The sequence below is a fragment of the Mustela putorius genome, unplaced genomic scaffold (assembly GCF_011764305.1).
Source record: "Mustela putorius furo isolate JIRA1106 unplaced genomic scaffold, ASM1176430v1.1 tig00003853_pilon_pilon_pilon, whole genome shotgun sequence".
NCBI lineage: Eukaryota > Metazoa > Chordata > Mammalia > Carnivora > Mustelidae > Mustela > Mustela putorius.
The window spans coordinates 30,891,136-30,911,662 of NW_025422005.1; the positions used below are offsets into that span (position 1 = coordinate 30,891,136).

General features: G+C 41.5%; 1 protein-coding gene across 1 annotated transcript; it reads left to right on the forward strand.

The window, feature by feature from the left end:
* Positions 1–1,077: 1,077 nt before the first annotated feature.
* On the forward strand, positions 1,078–13,281 carry ZFP69B (ZFP69 zinc finger protein B). Its single transcript, XM_045064283.1, has 6 exons — positions 1,078–1,163; positions 1,652–2,059; positions 4,395–4,480; positions 6,541–6,667; positions 6,931–7,026; positions 11,111–13,281. Exons 2-6 carry the CDS (start codon positions 1,933–1,935, stop codon positions 12,277–12,279), a joined length of 1,605 nt encoding a protein of 534 aa, XP_044920218.1. The 5' UTR covers positions 1,078–1,163; positions 1,652–1,932; the 3' UTR covers positions 12,280–13,281.
* Positions 13,282–20,527: the final 7,246 nt, after the last annotated feature.

Genomic DNA, 20,527 nt, shown 5'->3' on the forward strand with positions numbered 1-20,527 from the left:
AGTGAGAGAGGGAGAAGCAGGCTTCCCACCGAGCTAACAGCCCGATGTGGGGCTCATCCCAGAACACCGGGACCATGACCTGAGCTGAAGGCAGACGCTTAACGACTGAGCCATCCAGGTGCCCCTGGTGCCTCTTCTTATAAGAACACTAATCCTGTGGGACACGGGCCCCACCCTTATTGCTCCATTTAATCATAATTACTTCCTCACTCCACATGCAACTACACGAGGGGTTTAGGGCTTCAACATATGAAATTGCAGAGGTGGGTGGGGAGACACAAAGATTCAGTTCACAACAGCTATCAAGTACATAGTTTCATTTTATTTTCTAAATTTTTTGTAAGCTACTGATGTAGCAGTGTTTTTGGAATGATGTACTCCTATTTTGTCGAGGAGACAAAACTCACCAATAAAAGTGCATTAGAGTACAATCATTTTTTAGAGAATACATAAAAATGCATGAAAAAAACGTGTGTGTGTGTGTGTGTGTGTGTGTGTGTCTGCACCAAAAGTTAGCAATGTTTATCTCTGATGAGATTCTAGGTAATAATTGTTTTTCTTTTGTGTATTTTCTGGCATTTCAGAACTACAAGGAAAGCAATTAACATAAGAATGTATTGATGGCAGCACAAAAGACCTGATCATGGTAGTCTTTATTAAGACACGGGATTCCATTCCATTCTCAGTCTTTTCCACGTACATATGAAGTATAAAGTACTGTGGATTTGTTTATAGCAACGTTATTCGGACAAAAAAGTGATACAGACGTTTGTCTTTTGTCAAAGGTTTCCAATCTCCCCATGGAAACATTCACTTGCTTCCTGCCGGCCGAGGGCAGACGGCTCTATTCAGTAGATTGGGTGGGGACAAGAGCACCGACTCCCCGCCTCCTTCCGCAGGAGTGGGGCTGCGTCCCTCGCGGTGGGGATGCAGAGCAGCAGCGAGCCTGGAGTGGCGGAGCGACCCGGCCGCCGGGCGAGCGTCCCGGGAGGCGCGGCGAGCCGCAGGCTACTCGGGAGGACGCTGGGAACCACGCGCGGAGGCTGCTGCCGCGCATGCGCACCGGCCACGGCTGCGCTACGTGGGAGCATCTCCGAGCTGTGCGGAGGGCTGCCGACCCCGGGGCGAGGGAGCAAGGGCAAGCGGGGCGAGAGGACCAGGGGGTGAGCGGGAGATAGTGCGGAGTCTGGGGCGGGGGCCAAGGAAGCGCCGGCTCCGCCCCGCCTGCGGTCCCCCGTGGCGCGTGGTGGGCCCAGCGGCCCGGGGTCGCTCTCAGACAAAGGCTGCGAGGTCCAGGCTTGGGGAAAGGCTTATTCTCTTCGTTGCGGGAGGAGGAGATGGGATTGCGGGGTTCCGTGATTTGCCACGGCCAAGCGAGGCGAAGGAGCTCGGATTCAAACCCAGCGCCTTTGGGATTCTAAATCTCAAGACTAGTTTAAACATAGTACTACCTGCGACAAAGAACTGGGCTTTCGTCATCTCTTTGTGCTTCATGACACCAGGACAGGGGTTTGGACCGCGTGGGCTGCGTAGACCCACCATCTCCCTATATCTTTTGTGAAAAATATTCGCAGATTGGTGTGAGTTCTAGAATCCTGACTGTGCGACTCAGCTTTCTAGATGCTTTTGCTGACTGATATTTTCTGTCCAGTATCCCAGGGGGCTGCTTAGAAACCTGGAGCCTCCAGCTGCCTGCTGAGGAGAGGGATGGAGCTCAAGACGAGAAGGTCCTTGCGAGCCTAGACATTAAAAGGTCCAGACTCCGGATTTTGGTACTGTATGTTCCCTGGGTGTGTGAGAGTGGAGGACTCCAGCACAACTGTGAAGCCTGAGGTCCCAGCAGTTTGCTTACCCAAAGTGGCCAAAACCAGATAGAACCTTCTGCCTTGTGGGCTGAGGCAGAGAGCCCCAGAAAGGAGTGCTCAAGTCATCATGCTAAAGCAGCTCCTGATCACCCTGCCCATGGAGGCCAGCACCTGCGTGAAGTTGCGCCATCCAAAGAAGGCCAAGGAGGGGGCGTCCCTGTGGGAGGACGTGACTAAGATGTTTGAAGGAGAAGGTGAGAATAGACTGTTTGGTGGGAAGGAGGAAAGGCAGCGTCCGCTAGTGTGAGAAGGAAGGTAGAGAGCTGAGCAGAAGCATTCTTTGGGGAGGCACTTGGGTAAAAGGTCTCTGAAGTTCTTGATTATGGCTCCTGGTCTGGGGTTTTCCTGAATAGTAGTGGTCAGTTCAACCTGACCCCATGATCTAAGTGTCATGACTGTATATGTTATTTCTTCTTATTTTCCCCATGGGGGTATGAGGCAGGCAAGACTTGCCTAATTTTCTTTATTTTACAAAGGGGAAATTTGAATCAAATGAGAGACCTGTCCAGGCTCTTGGTGGCTTGGTCAGAAGTAGAAGGCAGCAGGGACAGTACCAGGTGATCCTGGAGTATCTTGTGCTAGAAAGCGAGGAAGAGGGCAAAGACTAATGGACGTGTATCAGCAGGATGGCAAGTTTGGACAAACTTAGGACTGTTCAGTATCCAGATTGATTGTAACACCTTGAATAAATAAAATGCCATAAGTTCATGATGAATCTTAAAATAGAGAAAGGGGAAAGACTCATTTACCAACAGTGGTGGTGATTCATACATTGATCTCTTACTTTGAAAATAAATTGTTATGGGAATGAAGAATGCATTTACCTTGGATTTTAGATCATTTTCAGTTGCTGAGGAAAAGCTTTTTACTGAAAATACCTGCCAATAAAAAGAGTAGAAGGAACGATAGACTATTTTTCTATAAATGAAATAATTGAAAAGCTAATGGGGAACAGGGCATTCCCAGGATGCCAAACTACTGCCCCCATAAATTACTTGCTAAAGGAAAGAATATTCTTTTCCAATGGCGATATCTGGTGGTTACTGTTTTTGTTTTGTTTTGTTTTTTAAGATTTTTATTTATTTACTTGGGAGGAAGAGGAGGAAGCAGGAATAAGGAGCGGGGCTCGATCCCAGGACCCTGGGATCATGACCTGAGCCAAAGGCAATTGCTTAACCAACGGAGCCACCCAGGTGCCCATGGTGGTCACTGTCTTAACTAAGTGTGTCCATGATGGGATAACCTCACATTTTGTTTCTTCTGGGTAGTGTAATATAAAGCACATGGTATCACTCATGAAGAATTCCTGCCAAATTATTGAACCCGATCCTAAATTGAGCATAAAGCCTGAACTTCTGTTTTAAAGAAAATACAGGGGATAGAGAAGTAAGGTGAACACTAGCACAGTCAGACTGCTGGTCTCTCAAAAAGCCAATGTCAAGAACGAAGGGGAAGTCCTAGTCTAGGAGACTACAGGTAACAACCACTTTGAATGTATGACCCTTGGTTGGCTCCTGGGTTGGAATCAATACAGAATAAAAGAGTTTGAGAAGACTTGAGGAAATTGTTAACTTGCTTAGGTATGATGAATGGTATTACAGTTATGCAGAAGATCCTTATTTGAAGTATTTAGGGATGATGTATCATGATGTCTGCAACTTTGAAATGGTTCAAAAAATATATAGATAAATGAAGCAAATATGGCAGGTGTTGACAATCATTGAATACAGGTGGTGGTTATATGGGTGTTCAATCTTGATGATAAAAAGTGGGGAAAAAATACAAGGACAACAATTCATTTGCCTTAATTCCTAGTTCATATTTCTAGTACCTCAAATGCAGTCAGTATTGGAAGTCTAGCAACCCGGCAGCATCTTATGCTTAACAAGTTAGCAGATAGGGAAAAGAATGAATCAGATATTTTCTACCCATATATTCATACTAATATCCAATTGAGGGAGATAATTATATAAATAAATAAAACAGGTATCTGAGATGGATATCCAAGTAGAGATAAAAACGAACTTTGGAAGAGTTTAGGGAAGAGGAAGCTTTCTTCACATTAAGAGTGTTTGAGAAAACTTCACCTGAACTGGTCCAGAAGGATGTCTCAGTTTTTCACCAAGTAAGAGGTATGTTCAAAGAACAGCGATTGGGGCTGTAGGGGCAGGGGTGTCCAGTGGATGAAGAAGGGTAGAGAAGCAACGGTGGACTGGTTGTGGAGGATCTTGAAATCTACGGCAAAGTATTTAGATTTTTCTTTCTTATCAGTAGGGAAACTGAGGATTTTTGAGCAGAAGAGTGGCCAAGGAGATCTGTGCTTTCGGACCAGTGTTGACCATTGGGGAGTATTAAAGCCCAAAGCCATGCACTGTAGCTCCTTTTCATTAAGGAGGCTCCAGCCTGCTCTGAGTTGCTGTAAATGTCCCTCCCTGTGAATGTTTTGCGAGAAGAGCCACGTTCAGCATGTCTGCAAGCTGTTTTTCTACTTGGGGAGAAGTAAACCTCACGACTCTTTTCCTTTCTCAGTTTTGTTCTCTCAGGATGCTGATGAGACCCAGGGAGAAAGTTTCGAGGATCAAGTCACCTCCAGGCCCTCAGCAGTGGAATCTCAGGTGGGTTGGATTTTCCTGTCACTTTCTTGAAATTGTTTCTCAGCTTTTAAGAGCCCTGGACTTTGATTTTCTTTGGCTCAACTTGCTGGATTGGATTTTCTTAGCATGTTCTAAACCAGGCCACACTGATCGATTTCACAGGTAATTTTCCCACCAATAGTAGAAGGTTCCTCATAATAGGAGGTTCATCATAATAGAAAGTTCCTCAGGAACCTTCTTGTTTCAAGCAAACCTCTTGTCATTTATCCAACACATTTGAAAGTCATAGGGGATGGGCTAGATGGGGGTTGGGGATTAAGGAGGGCACTTGTTATGATGAACATTGGTTGTTATTTGTAAGTGAGCAATCATTAAATTCTATTCCTGAAGCCAATATTACACTATATTTGACTATATTCTAACTAGAATTTAAAGAAAAATTTGAAAAATGAAAATAAAAAATAAAAATCATGTTGGTATGTGTGTGTGTGTGTGTGTGTGTGTGTGTGAGTGTGTGTAAAGGTAATGTAGCTCTTGCCCTAAAATGTGTGTGTAAAATCATGTAATGTAGTTCTTGCCCTGAAACCTCACAGGTGTCATCCAGGGAAAAGACAAACATTGTAAAACATTTTTTAACTTAAATTCAATTAGCCTTGGGGCGGCTGAGTGGCTCAGTGGGTTAAGCCTCTGCCTTCGGCTCAGGTCATAATCTCTGGGTGCTGGGATTGAACCCCGAGTTGGGTTCTCTGCTCAGCTCGGAGCCTGCTTCCTCCTCTCTCTCTCTCTGCCTACCTCTCTGCCTACTTGTGATCTCTGTCAAATAAATAAATAAAATCTTTTAAAAAAATTAAAAAAAATAAGTTCAATTAGCCAACATATAGTACATTGTTAGTTTCAGATATAAAACATTTTAAGTAACATCTAAAAATGAACAGAATGCAGTTCTGACATTCTTGGAGATGTATACTCTTCATTAATGACCTTTAAGAGAGGATTTCTGGTCATGTTTTGGAGCAGAATTGTAGATGAAAAGGGAAATGAATAGAGAAGTTATTGGCAGGTCATGAAGGGCGCACACTACTTAGGCTGACCAGAAAAGGAAGGAAAACTTCTAAGAGCAGCTTAGTAGTAGCTGTGTATCATAAACAAGCTGATCAGAGAACGATCGGCACAGGCAATGGGCACAGCTCTCTGCTGTCAAACCCCAGAATCATAGGGAAACTCAAGAAAAATTAGAGATTAATCAGAAAAAAATCGATATAGAAGGAGACATTCTTAGAGAACAAAAGACTTTTATATATGATATGATCTTAGTTTCCAAAATAACATGGTATAGGGTTTAACCCCATATCTTCAACATTCTTCAAATTTAGCTTTCTAATTGGTTCAATATGCATGCTGTTGCCAGCCCAAGAAGCCTCAAATGCCTTCCAGACTTACTTATAATACATAAAAAGCATTAGAGTCATTATTATACTTAAGGAATATGTTATCACCTTTGCCTTCTGGCTTCTGGATTCTCTTTGCATTTGATAATATTTTTAAAAATAACCATAAAATGGTTAATTTGTATAGATTGTACATGAGAGGCTCTTGTACTTTACAACATGGTATCTACTTTGGTCAAGTCTTCCTTACTAGGTAGAATTCATGCTCCCTCCAGAAATGTGCTGTTCTCACATACTTTTCTTACTAACAGAAATACCCAGCTAATGATATTTTACCCATGCTGAAATGTTCTCATTTTAACCAATTCTCTCAGCCCACCGAAGGTCCCTGTCTTCTTTTGTGACCTCAGCCTCTTTTGAACTCTCCCCTTCCTCAAATATTCCTGATCTTTATTGTCCTTAATCCAAATTATCATATACTGCTCTGAGACCTTCTTTAATGGTTCCCGAGTATTTCTCCTTCAGCCAAATGATAAGTTGCAGAAGACAATTTATAAGCTTGCTGCATTGTGTTGTAACTTCCCACAGAGAGTCAGCCAACCAAATTTCAGAAGGGTGCCCAAGAAAACTTGGCTAGAATCTCTTAGTGTGTAGGCAATATTAGAACTGAAAAGGACATATTTGATGTTCTAGGGACTGTTGACCTTCAAGGACATATCGGTGGACTTCACCCAGGAGGAGTGGGGGCAGCTGGCCCCTGCTCACCGGAATCTGTACCGGGAGGTGATGCTGGAGAACTATGGGAACCTGGTCTCAGTGGGTAAGGATGAATTCCCCTTATCACTAGAACTTGCCTGTTGGAAGAAAATCTTTGTTTCTAACCAAATTGCTATGCTTGGGCTTTGGGTTGTAATATAAGTTTCTAGTTCCTTTTAAACAGCAAGTCAGGATTGCTCTGGTCTTTTCTGCCTTGGTCTTTCTACTCTACCCTCTCAGCAGGCCTGAATACCAAAGAGCTGTCTTTAAATTCTTGGGATGGCTCTTTGACCTCAGCACATGCAGTGTTTTCTTCTTCATGAGCAGGATATCAGCTCTCCAAACCTGGTGTGATTTCCCAGTTGGAGAAGGGAGAAGAGCCATGGCTGATCGAGAGAGAGATATCAGGAAGTCCAAGTTCAGGTAAGAGCAAGGCAGATGGGGCCTTTGTCATGTTTGCTAGAGAGTTCCACTTGAAGCCTTCTCCAGGCTGTGGGGGAGACCATGCCATCTGGATGGGACCCACAAGAAACCTGAAATCTGCACTTGCCTCTTCTTATTAATTTCTCTAGAGTAGGGGAGGAAAGAGATGCCTTTCTCATCAGGGTTGGTTTGCTTGAGTAATTCTCCTGACCCAATGTTCATGGTTTTCTTGCTTTCTCCAGCATTCCAGACCTTGCCAGGATCATAGCTTCCTTCTGTCTATTCCGGTATTCGTGGATCTCCTCTCATTAAGTACAGCACCTTTCACCAGATTCTCATGTCATTTTATCATAGATCTCTCTCACAATTCCATTTAAAATTTTTTCCTGAATCTTACTCTGTAATCATAGTTTCAATTCTGATTCTCTTTTTAATTTGTGTAGTTTAACTTTTTATTTCAGATGACTTAGGACTCTGGGGAAAATCCCCACAGAAGGCCTTCCTACCAAATCAAATACCTTTTAACAGGCTTCTTCATCTAAGAACAGTAATAATGACAGCTGTTCATCCAGCTGGCCTCCATGAGTCCTGTGCGTACGTTAGCCGCATCTTACAGAGGAGGAAAAGAAGGCCCACAGGTTAAGAAATGTGTCCAGCGTCCCTAGCTACTGGTCAGTGAAATTGGTATTTGAATTTGAATCCTCCTGACTCCACAGTCTTATTCTTATGACTCTTTTCTCCACAGCAGCATTGGGTTCATAGATCTCACCACTTTCTTGATATCTGTCCTTTCCTCCACCAGCCAGTTTAATAATTTTTATCTCCTCTGTCTCTCCCATTGCCTTTTCAGTGCTTCTCTCAATATCCTTTTTAATGCAGATACATCATTTCCACAGCTGTTAGGATAGGCTAAACTACTATAGTAGTTTCTAAAATGTGACTTCAATGAAGTAGGAATTTCTTGCTCATACACTGGTCTGGGGGAACTGGGTAAGCTCATAGACATTTCTTTTGAACCTAGCAAATCTGGGATTGAGATGTCTTCCACACGTGGCTGCACCATCCCCAAGGGTCTCCTCCTCATCTAAACATAGCCAGCAGCAGAGTAAGAGCACATAGGAGCCCACCTGGGAGGTTTTTATGGACCAGTCTGGAATGGTTCACATGACTTTCACTTTGAGTCACTTACGGGAGAAACCTTTGTCCCTTCACTCAAATCAGAATCAAGGAATATTGGGGAAATATAGTGTAGTTGTATGTCCATAAAGGGGAAGAACAGATTTTGGTGGATATCCAGCAGTGTCTGCCACAATCCCTAAGGGGCCTCTGTCTTTTACGCTGCTGTTCTATATCTGCACAGATGCCCACAGATACATCATGGTGGTTTTAGTTGTTCCTTGACACCTATATTTTCCATATTTTCATCTTTGTCTCATATATCCATATGAACTCTGTTCCCACATATCCCTGGTATTTAGGACATCTCTATCTAGATGCACCGTTGTCACTTTAAGCCCAGTTCATTCAAAAACAGAGACCATCTTCTCTCCCAAGCAAGTTTCTCATCCTGACTCCTCCAGTTCTTCTAGTCTGAAAGACCAAAAGTCATGGTAACAGCAAGAATGTATCATGTTTTTCTACTCTCAATGCTTGCTCATTTCTCACGCTTCTCTGATACTACCTGCTAGATCCATTTTTCCTCTTCTTTAAAAGTTTTCTTTATTTTTAAAGATTTTATTTATTTATTTGTTGGAGAGAGGGGAGAAAGAACACAAGCAGGCAGAGGGAGAAGCTGGTGCCCAGCTGAGCAAGCAGTCCAATGCAGGACTTAATCCGAGGACCCTGGGATAATGACCTGAGTCGAAGGCAGGGGCTTAACCAACTGAACCACCCAGGCGTCCCTTCCTCTCTTCATCTTTGTTGATGCAGTGCCAAGCCACGTTCCCATCATCTCATGCCTGTTACTAAGATTTTCAGTTGTATTTCTAATGTTTTATTATTTTTCTGAATCAATTTAAATGTTACTGTCAGGTTTGACCTCTTGAAATACATTTAACTTATTCTTTCCCTGAAAAGTTAAGTGACTTCTTATTCCCTGTAAGAAGTAATATAAACATCTCTACTTGCTTTTTTTAAAAAAATTTTATTTATTTATCTGAGAGAGGGAGTATGAGTGCAAGCTGGGGGTTGGAGGGGCAGAGAAAGAAGGAGAGAGAGAATCTCAAGCAGACTCCATGCTAAGCATGGAGCCTGACACGGGGCTCGATTTCACAACCCTGAGATCATGACCTGAGCTGAAACCAGGAGTCACATGCTTCACCAGCTGAGTCACCCAGGCACCCCTCTCTCTATTTGCTTTTTCAGTCCACTCCAAGATTACCCAGCTATTCCCAAGCACTTTGTATGTGCTATTACTAAGGTGAGGTTAGAAATCCTGGGGAATAAGAGTTTGTTGTAAATAGGAAATATTGGTGGTTTAAGATGGCAGGGTCCAGAATGGATGAAAAGGAATATAAAGAGAATAAAAACAATAGAAACTCCCTCTTCCAAAAATATTGTCCCATATATACTATGGATAAACTATATAGTCTCTATCCTTCAAGATTTTACAGTATAAGGATGCCTGGGTAGCTCAGTCAGTTAAGCATCTGCCTTCGGCTCAGGTCATGATCCCAGGGTGCTGGGATCGAGTCCTACATTGGGCTCTTTGCTCAGCAAGGAACCTGCTTCTCCCTCTCCCTCTGCCTGTCACTCTCCCTGCTTGTGCTCTTTCCCTCTCTCTCTGACAGATAAATAAAATCTTTACAAAAAAGATTTTATGGTAAATTAATAATCTGTCACAAATTAAGAAGCCCATTTTTCATCTCATTTAGGTGTAGGCAAAAATTATGAAGAGTGATAAAAATCGAATGAACTTACTGGGAAGGGCACCCGCATCCACTGAGAGCACATACCCAGAACCCAGTAATTCCTCTATAGTAAATCCTATGAAATATTGACAGGAGTGTAAACAAATGTTTGTATAATGATGAAACAAAAAAGTAGAGACAACCTCAATATTTTTTGGTAAAGAAAAGTCAAATTATGCTATGTCCATCAGTGGAATGCATTGAATGCATTGCACTTGTTTAAAAAAAATGAGATTAATCTAAATGTATAGACATGGAAGGGGCCCCATAAGATATAGTTGAATTAAAAAACAGATACAGAAATAAATAAATAAATAAATGCACGTGCACGCGCGCGCGCACACACACACACACACCCATACCATGATCCCTTTTTGTACAAATGTATGTTTGTGACCATACATATATAAAAATGCACACACTTATATATACATACTGTTGGGAATATCTAAATGTACATATCCCAAAATCCTAAGAGACTAAGGAAATGGAGAGGAAATTGAGAGAGGCTATTCCTCCTATATTATTTAATGGTTTATGTAGAAAGTATGAGATAAATACATGAAAAAAAAACATTTTTAAATAGAGAATATTTTGTCATAGAAATATGGACTTGAGGGCGCCTGGGTGGCTCAGTGGGTTAGGCTGCTGCCTTCGGCTCAGGTCATGATCCCAGGGTTCTGGGATCGAGTCCCGCATCGGGCTCTCTGCTCAGCAGGGAGCCTGCTTCCTCCTCTCTCTCTCTCTCTGCCTGTCTCTCTGCCTACTTGTGATCTCTCTCTGTCAAATGAATAATAAAAAATCTTTAAAAAAAAAAAAAAGAAATATGGACTTGAGATGATATGGTGCTAGAATCCTGTGTTCCTTAATCTTATCTCTTATATTTACCCTTACAACAATGCTCTCTTCTTAGTGCACTTCCTTCTGGAATTCACATGGATGAACTCCTCCCAATTCCTAGAAATCACCTTACATACTCTGAAAGCTTCTTTCTTTTGACCATTTCTTTATTTCCTTTTATATTCACTTTCTAGGAAGCAGAACTACCTTTGAAGATAGTCCGATGTTTCTATGCTTAGTACATTTTCATTTTCAGCTCTTCTATTCTCACTATGGCCATTTATTTTTTAAAGTGCACTAAATATGTGTCATTTCTATTTTGGGATTTCTTTCAGACTTGGAGAATAAAACAGAAACCAGGGAGTCAGCCTTAAAGAATGATATTTCATGGGAAGAATTACACCATGGCCTAATGAAGGAACAGTCCACAAGAGGAAGCCCCTTATATTCAACACTGGGAAGAGTCTCCAAATGTGATAAGTTAGAAAGCCACCAGGAAAACCAAGGAATCGGTGATGGGAAAATCCCCTTGACCCACAAGAAAACACTCACTCAGGAGAGAGGCCGAGAATCTAACAGATTTGAGAAAAGTATTAACGTGAGCTCAAAAGTTATTCCCAGACCAGAAGGTCCTCCAAGAATAAAAGACCATAAGTATGATATATCTAGAAAGAGAAGTAGATACAATTTAGATTTGATCAATCATTCAAGTAGTTACACAAGAATGAAAACCTTTGAATGTAATATTTGTGAAAAAATCTTCAAACAGCTCATTCACCTTACAGAACACATGAGAATTCATACTGGAGAGAAACCTTTCCGATGTAAAGAATGTGGAAAAGCCTTTAGCCAAAGTTCATCCCTTATTCCACATCAGAGAATCCATACTGGTGAGAAACCCTATGAATGTAAGGAGTGTGGGAAAACCTTCAGACATCCATCATCTCTTACTCAACATGTTAGAATCCACACTGGGGAGAAGCCCTATGAATGTGGTGTATGTGAGAAAGCATTCAGCCAGAGCATTGGGCTGATCCAGCATCTGAGAACTCATGTTAGAGAGAAACCTTTCACCTGCAAAGACTGTGGAAAAGCATTTTTCCAGGTTAGACACCTTAGACAACATGAGATTATTCATACGGGTGTGAAACCCTACATTTGTAATGTATGCAGTAAAACCTTCAGCCATAGCACGTACCTAACTCAACACCAGAGAACTCATACTGGGGAAAGACCCTATAAATGTAAGGAATGTGGGAAAGCCTTTAGCCAGAGAATTCATCTTTCTATTCATCAGAGAGTCCACACAGGAGTAAAACCTTATAAATGCAGTCATTGTGGGAAAGCCTTTAGGCACGATTCATCCTTTGCTAAACATCAGAGAATTCATACTGGAGAAAAACCTTACGACTGTAATGAATGTGGAAAAGCCTTTAGCTGTAGTTCATCACTTATTAGACATTGCAAAACACATTTAAGAAGTACCTTCAGCAGTGATATGTGATATATGTTCAACATCAAAGAATCCTCATAATGGAACAAAAGCCTCTAAATCAGGTTTTCTGACTTTTGGATTTTAAGAAGCAATGATTTTCTCTAAGGATTTGACCCAATTTACAACTTTCAGTTTTGCTATGTTAAAGAAACTACCTTTTACTAGCATTGATACAGAAAAGAAAGGGCATTTTAATATTTTTAAATATAGGAAGGAAATCATTAGGAATCATTTTAAATATAGGAAATGTAATCATTAGGAATAGCACCCTTAACATTGAATTAAGTTAACTATGAAAATCTCCCAAATTTGTCTTTATTTTTCTCATTTCATTATGGGCAAGTGAAAAGTTCATTATGGCAATTACTGATACTTGGATTGGCTTTTGAGAATCACTGTTTTAAATAGTCCTTAAATAATCAGAATAAAACATGAAGTATAATTTTTTACTATAGCCCTTTATATGACTAGAAGAGGTATGAATAAAAATACTGATTGGCTCATTTCTAGAATAAATAGTGTTAAAGGAAACTTTCTAGAATTGATAGACAACCTACTACACATGAAATACTTAAGTATATTCTATGGTTTCTTGTAGAGAATGGGCAAACTTTTTATAAAGGGCCAGAGAGTAAATATGTTAGGTATTGTGGGCCATATGAGCTCTGTCAGACCACTCATCTCACCATGTCAGTGCAAAAACATCCAGAGAAACACATGAACCAGGGTATCTCAGCCATGGCACTGCTGATATTTTAGGCCAGATGTTTTGGGCAGCTGTCCTGCGCCCTACAGTGGGTTTAGCAGTATATCTGGCCACAAGTTGCCAGTCATAGATGCCAATAGCTCCCCCCACCCCCCATTGTAACAACCAAATATGTCTCCAGATGTCACAAGATGTGCTCTGGGGGTCAAGATTGTGCTCATGAAGTATTTGAAAACCACTGACCTAAATGAATGGGTGTAGCTCTGTTCAAATAAACAATAAACTTTGTGTAAAAAAACAGTGTTTGGTTGCGTTTAGCCTGAGAGCTACAGTTAACCATTCCTGCTACACAGTATGTAAATAACTGTCCCCCCTTGCCCCCGAGTAAGCACAGCAATAGTGATTGCTCATATAGGGGTGTTTATTTTTTAATCTGTTTTGCTGGAACTTTTGATATGTCCTGCTCTAAGGTCATATTAAAACCTTAGTAATTTCATATAATTCCTGGAATAGTTCTAGTATTCAACCATATACTATAACCTGAGGAGGCTTCTCATCACTTATTTGACAAAGCTCCTCATGTGATTTGATGTACCAAATAAGTCTAATTAGTCAAAAAGACTTCATTTAGAAGTCGAATTTAGGGAAGTTTGTCTGAAATATCAGATTTTAAAGTACATTTCTAAGTAAGATTATACATCATTTAAAAACTTACTAACTGGGGCACCTGAGTGGCTCAGTTGGTTGAGTGTCTGACTTTTGGTTTCAGCTCAGGTCATGACCTCAGGGTCATGAGATCAAGCCCTGTGTCAGGCTCCATGCTTAGTGGAGAGTCTGCTTGAGGTTCTCTCTCACTCTCCCTCTGCCAGTTCTCCCCATCGCTCACTTGCTCTCAAATCTTAGAAAAAATAAATAAGATAGATTGTTAGCTAAGGTGGCAATAAGATTCTAAAGATAAATGCAGAGGATTACATCATTGTTAATAAAATTTAACTTAATGTTGAGAAGATTCTATTTTAAAGACAAAACATGGAAACATTGTTTTTATAGGCTGTTTCAAAATACGGAATAATCTTTGTTTACAATTTATACTAATAGCCTAAGAAAACTGCCATTTTAACAGAGAAAAACCAAATTCCAATCTTAAACTAGTGTACTTCCAATATTAAAACTCAAGAGGAACTTTAAAAAATATATATTTATTTGAGAGAGAGAGCAAGAGAGCAGGAGCAGAGGGGAAAGGGGAGAGGGAGAACAGACTCCCTGCTGAGCAGGAAGCCCGACCCGGGGCTTGACCCCAGGACCCTGAGATCATGCCCTGAGCTGAAAGCCGATGCTTAACTGGCTGAACCGTCCACGTGTCCCAACAAGATGATCTTTTAAAAAAATCATGCAGATCTTCATTCTTCTTGTCATCTCCCATGTCAATATATACTTACTGAGACAAGGACATGCAGGGTGCTGCATGGATCTGAGATTTTGTAGTGGGTCCTGTGATGTGCAGGCCAGAATCCCCATTAGGACTGAAGAACTCTGCTGCAGGGAATGTGGTTGATAGTCCTCAGCTCTCACAGACCATCAGGGATTGCCTTAACTGGGGGTGGCTGGGTGGCTCCACGGGTTAAAGCCTCTGTCTTCAGCTCAGGTCATGATCCCAGGATCCTGGGATCGAGCCCCGCATTGGGCTCTCTGCTCAGCGGGGAGCCTGCTTCCTCCTCTCTCTCTCTCTGCCTGCCTCTCTGCCTACTTGTGATCTCTGTATGTCAAATACATGAAATCTTTAAAAAAAGGGGGGGGGTTTGCCTTAACTGAAGACACCTGCCTTATCAAAGGAAATAGTACCCTTTGCCCAGGTTGTTATATCCAATGAGTATTATAAAAGTCCAGCCCTTTGGCCTCAATTTAGGATGGTTCTGAAGGGTAATCCAACTTTTAGAATTCCTCAGCGCCAATGAAGGCTTCTGTTGATATTGTATGACCACTCAACTTCTGCCTCATCTTGCTCTCCTACTCCCCCTTCTCTTCTCCACGTGGTGATCACTCCCTAGTAAACTTTCTTACATTTTAATCTCCACAATCTTAGTCCTGACCACATGCAAAATTCCTTTCCAGATTCCCTTCTCACAAACATACAACTTAACTTTTAATGTTCAGATATTTATCCTAAGTTTCCTCTCTTTTTAAATAACCAGTCTCACTTTCCTTGCATCGCATCTGTTTATTTGTTCTTAAATCACCCATAAAACTTCATGAGGCATCAGACGAAGTTCCAAGTCTTTTTTCCCCTTTCTTGACACATTTTGCAATGCAGATAACATGAACTTATTTGAATTTCAGTAAACACAGGCAGAATGGAAATTGCATATAATATATAATGCTGATAATTCTAAAGACATGTCCATTTGATTAAGCTAACAACCTTAAATTAGCTTTAATACTGAATATTTTCACTCAGCATAATTTCTTCCAGACCCATCCATGTTGATACAAAGGTTGGGTATTCATCCTTTCTGATGGAGGCATAATACTCCATAGTATATATGGACCACATCTTCTTTATCCATTCGTCCGTTGAAGGGCATCTTGGTTCTTTCCACAGTTTGGCAACTTGGCCATTGCTACTATGAACATTTGGGTGTGGACTCTGAGGAACTAACTAAGGGTTTTGGAGGGGAGAGGGGTGGGAGGTTGGATGAGCCTGATGGTGGGTATTGTGGAGGGTACATATTGCAGGGAGCAGTGGGTTTGATGCATACACAATGAACTCTGGAACACTGAAAAGAAATTTAAAAAAATAAAAATTTTTAAAAATACTGAATATTTTCCAAAATCATGTGAACTTATAAAACATTTGGGTTAGTTTTTATCTTTGAGTTTTAGAATGCCCAACTCCTACAAGCACTTACTTTAAGCCAACTAAATAAAGCTCTTTTATAAGTTAATTTTAGCAATACCACCCTGGGGTAGAGAAAATATCTCACATTTATAGTATTCATGGACACACAAGTACACAAGATGCAAGCAAAATCTTAAAGGCCTAATTTCCAGATGTCTTCTTTTTGCAAAACAAATCTAGTGTTAAGACGAGATTATAATGGATAGATCCATTCATTGGTCATTTTTCTCTGTTAAGACGAGATTATAATGGATAGATCCATTCTTTGGTCATTTTTCTCTGTATGTGGCAAAGCAGCATTATGAAAAAATGCCCAGTTTTGGAGAATTCAGCCCAGAGGTCTGCATGTGGGGTCAAATTGTCATTTCCCATTTTTCAATGAGAACATAGCAAGTGTTATCCAAAGACACCAAAATATGCAACAACAAACCAAACAAATGAGGCCCAACCTCTGTGAACGTTGGTTCCTCCCCAAAAGTCAGGGCTTCACTGACCCAACCAAACAGCTTCCTCATCAACATTTTAGAAAAGGAGGCCAAGAGAGCCCAAACCCCCTATTTGGAGGCATCTGAAGGGCAGGAAGAGATCTAAGATTTAAACCAAATGGGAGAAAGAAAGAAGCTCGCATGCCCTCCATATAAAATACTCACCCCTCTGTCCAAACGAAACCCCAAACTGTCTCCTTGCCACATGAATTAAATTAAGCAGGAGGTGCCCCGTGGGGCGGGGAGTGCCTGGGGGTGTTCCCCAGGACAAAGAACTTAGGTAAGGGCTAGGACTTATCATGTTACAGGCTGAGGGCCAATGAAACATACACAAATAGCTCCTCGCCAGATTTGTAACCGAGCCCAGGTTCATCCACCTAATGGATAGCAAAGACAATCAGGCATTGAGTATGCAGTGAGAAAAGGGTTATTCGAGAGGGGGCAAAATGAGAGGCACATTTCAAATCTGCCTCTCCCAGGAGAGTCCAGGAAATTTAAAGGCAAACAAAAAGGGTAAAAAGTTGCAGTTGCACACATAAATCTGCAGCTACAATTAGTCCCATTAATTGGTTACAGGTTTCACTAATTTTCTCAGAATACTGAAAATGTAATATTTACTCACGGTTGGTGTTTAGAGGTTGGTGGGGGGAGCACCAACCTGGACCACTCAATATGTAATACTATAGAGCTCAAATAATGTTTCACCCTCCTTCATTACAGGGATAACATAGAGGATTATTTTTGTTATCTTGAGTCTTCTTTGTGTGTGCTTTTACGTAATTAGAATCATGGTTTACCTGCCTTTGGAACTGGAATTGTTTTTCACCAGATACTATGTTGTGCTCAGATCCTAAGCCTTCATAGCAGAGTGGTAGAGTTTGTTTTCAGGAATCATAAAAATATGTATTTAAATTCCAACTCTACCATCCCTAGCTTTGTGATCTTAGTCAAACTTCATCCTATTTTTTCATCTGTCAAGAGGCATTTGTAATAGACACTACACAACAGGTTTATTATACTAGGTACACGTAACCGCTCAAGCCCAGAAACTATTCATATTGCATTTTATGGCTTTTCTGCTTCTTATAAAAAAATGCTCATTTATGAAATCATAGAGATGTATAAAGAAAACAAACATGACAGAACCCGGACAGATATACCAATGTTAAAATGTTGATGTAAAAAGACAGCATTGTGGGGCGCCTGGGTGGCCGAGTCGGTTAAGTGTCTGACTCTTTGTTTTGGCTCATGTCCTGATCTCAGGGTCATAGGACCGAGCCCTGCGTTGGGATCCATGCTCAGTGGAGAGTCTTCTTGTGATTCTTTCTCTCTCTTCCTCCCCCTCCACTTCTCCCCACTCCACTCACCATGATCTTTCTCTTTTTCTCTGTCTAAAATAAATAAATCTTTAAAAAAGACAACATCATATGATTTTGTTTATATAAAGTATCAAAAGTAGCCCAGTTCATAGAAACACAAGGTGGAATGGACATTCCCAGAGACTAGGGGAAGGGAGACAGGGGGAGTTCTTGTGTAATGGGTTTAGAGTTTCGGATTTTCAAAAGTCTGAAAAAGTTCTGGACGTCTGTTTTGCAATATGAGTATAGTTAATGCTATGGAACTGTACACTTAAAAGTGGTTAAGATGGTAAGTTTTATGTTATGTGTTTTTTACCACCCCCCTCAACACTTTTGTGTGTTTTTTTTCCCCAGTGGACACACTCTTGTACACAGTTGGAAAAATTCTTCCAACCCAGTTGTACCAATGCTATATCACTTCTTCACTGACCTTTACTGGTCACGTCCTTCTGTCCCTCCCTACCCAGCTTTTATTTTTATTTTTAAAAGATTTTATTTATTTGACAGACAGACATCACAAGCAGACAGAGAGGCAGGCAGAGAGAGAAGGAGGGGAAGCAGACTCCCTGCTGAGCAGAGAGCCCAACATGGGGCTCGATCCCAGGACCCTGGGATCATGACCTGAGCCGAAAGCAGAGGCTTTAACCCACTGAGCCACCCAGGCGCCCCCCTACCCAGCTTTTAGTCATGCAGCTTCAAACCTCCACTCTATATACATATGTCGTTAACAACTTTCCTCAGGGTAAAAGATCATTTCACAAGTTGGATTACCTCCTGGATCCTGACTTTTTCTTTTTCCCCATCCCTTAGACATCTCGTTATGGGTAGAACTGTGTCCTCCCCCGCGCCTTTCAAATTCATATGCTGAAACCCTAATCTCTAGTACGTTAGAATGTAACTGATTAAATGTATTAATCACTTTAAATACGTGATTAAGAGAAAGTGAGTCATTAGGGTATGCTGTAATCCAACCTGACCTGGGTCCTTATAAGAGCAAATTTGGACACACGGAGAGACACCAGGGCCCTGTAAGCACTCAGAGGAAAGACCATGTGAGGACACAGAGTGAGGCTGCCATCTGCAGCCAAGTAGTACGGCCTCAGGAGAAACCAACTCTGCTGACGTAGGCAGGCCTGGTCTGAGGACCCAGAGGGGTCCTTGCAGGACCAGCCAAGAGAGCCTTCCGCTTTGCACAGGATAGAAATCAGACTCAAGCCAGGAGGAAGGGAGAGCAGAGTTTATTGAATAATGGAAGTGATAGAGCGTAGTAGACAGAGTGTCTGGGAGACTCAGAAAAGGAGAAGCAAGTCTCTGTGTTGCTTGGGGTTAAGTGTTTATACTGGAAAGAGGTCCAGGATATGTGTTCCTTTAGGAATCCAGGTTTGATTAAAGGTGTCAGGTGAACAATAGCCGTTGTCCTATACATCACTGAAAATAGGGGGTATGGATGCCAGTGCTGGCAGAGATTTGTTCAAAGCCTAATGTCGTGGAGCTCAGGATCCGGTTCTTCTTTGATGTTATCAGGTATGTGGGAGCCTAGGATGAAACTCAGGGAATGATTAACTTTCTCGCTTCTCCCCCTTGGAGTGGGAACATGTAGCTTCTTTGGTTTACTCAGATGCAAGGTGAAATATGAAACATGAGTACATGGGGCCTAGCAAAGAAACAGCAGAGATAGAGCCTTCCTAAAATGGAGCCCCTTCAGTTTCCTTATCTCTGCTGACACCTGGATCTTGGACTTCTAGCCTCCAGAACTGTGAGAAAATACATGTCTGTTGTTTAAAGCCACCCAGTCTGTGGTATTTTGTTGTGGCAGTCCTAGTAAACCAGTGCACTCCTTTAAGAACATTTAAAAATATATATTCCAGGCTTTTACTTTCTTTTTTTTTTTTTTTTTTTCTGAGAGGGAGAGAGACAACGAGAGAAAGAGAGAGAGAGAGAGAGAGTCAAGCAGATTCCATGCCTGATGTGGGGCTTGATCTCACAACCTTGAGATCATGACCTGAGCCAAAACCATGAATCAGATGTTTAATTGAGTGAGCCACCCAGGCGCCCCCAGACTTCAATTTTTATGTTATTGTTTTCTGAGATGGGTTAATATAAATATTCTAGCTCCACTATTATCAGAAAGACAAAGTCCTCATTATCCTATTTCCACAGGCTGCTCCCTCATAGCCCTTACCATCAGCTGGGATGATATTGATTTTTCTAGTTTTTATTGTTAAAAAGAAAACCACAGACTCAAAATGGGACCACTGAGGTCAAGTCATTAAACCAGGACTTAATAGCTAAGCTAATTGCAATTCCAATCACCCCCCAAAATATAGTCTTAACAAGTCATCCAGGAATTTTGTGATCTGGCACCACTGAGCTAATATGACACATGGGCCCTCTCCATCCCCCAAAGGTAAATGAGGTAATCCACCTAATTAGATTCCCAGCTCTAACCCTTAAAAGAAGGTGACCTTACCTGGAACTATCCTTTTTTTTTTTTCTTTTGCTAATAACTTCCTTGTGGTCCCCTCCCCACCACCAAAAACCTTCTATTTCAAACAACTTGTAGTGCTCCCCTCTACTTGCTAGATGGGATGCTACCCCATTCATGAATCAATAAAGCCTGTTAGATCTTCAGCTGCACTGGGTTGAATTTCTGCTCAACATTATTATCTATTTAACTCCTCACGAATGAAGAACCAAGAGAACAGGGACCATTTTGATAACTGCTCTATGCTCAGAACCCGTGACAATGCGGGGCCGATGGTAGACACTCCAGATAGTTGCGGAACGAATGAATGACAGAATGACAAAGAAG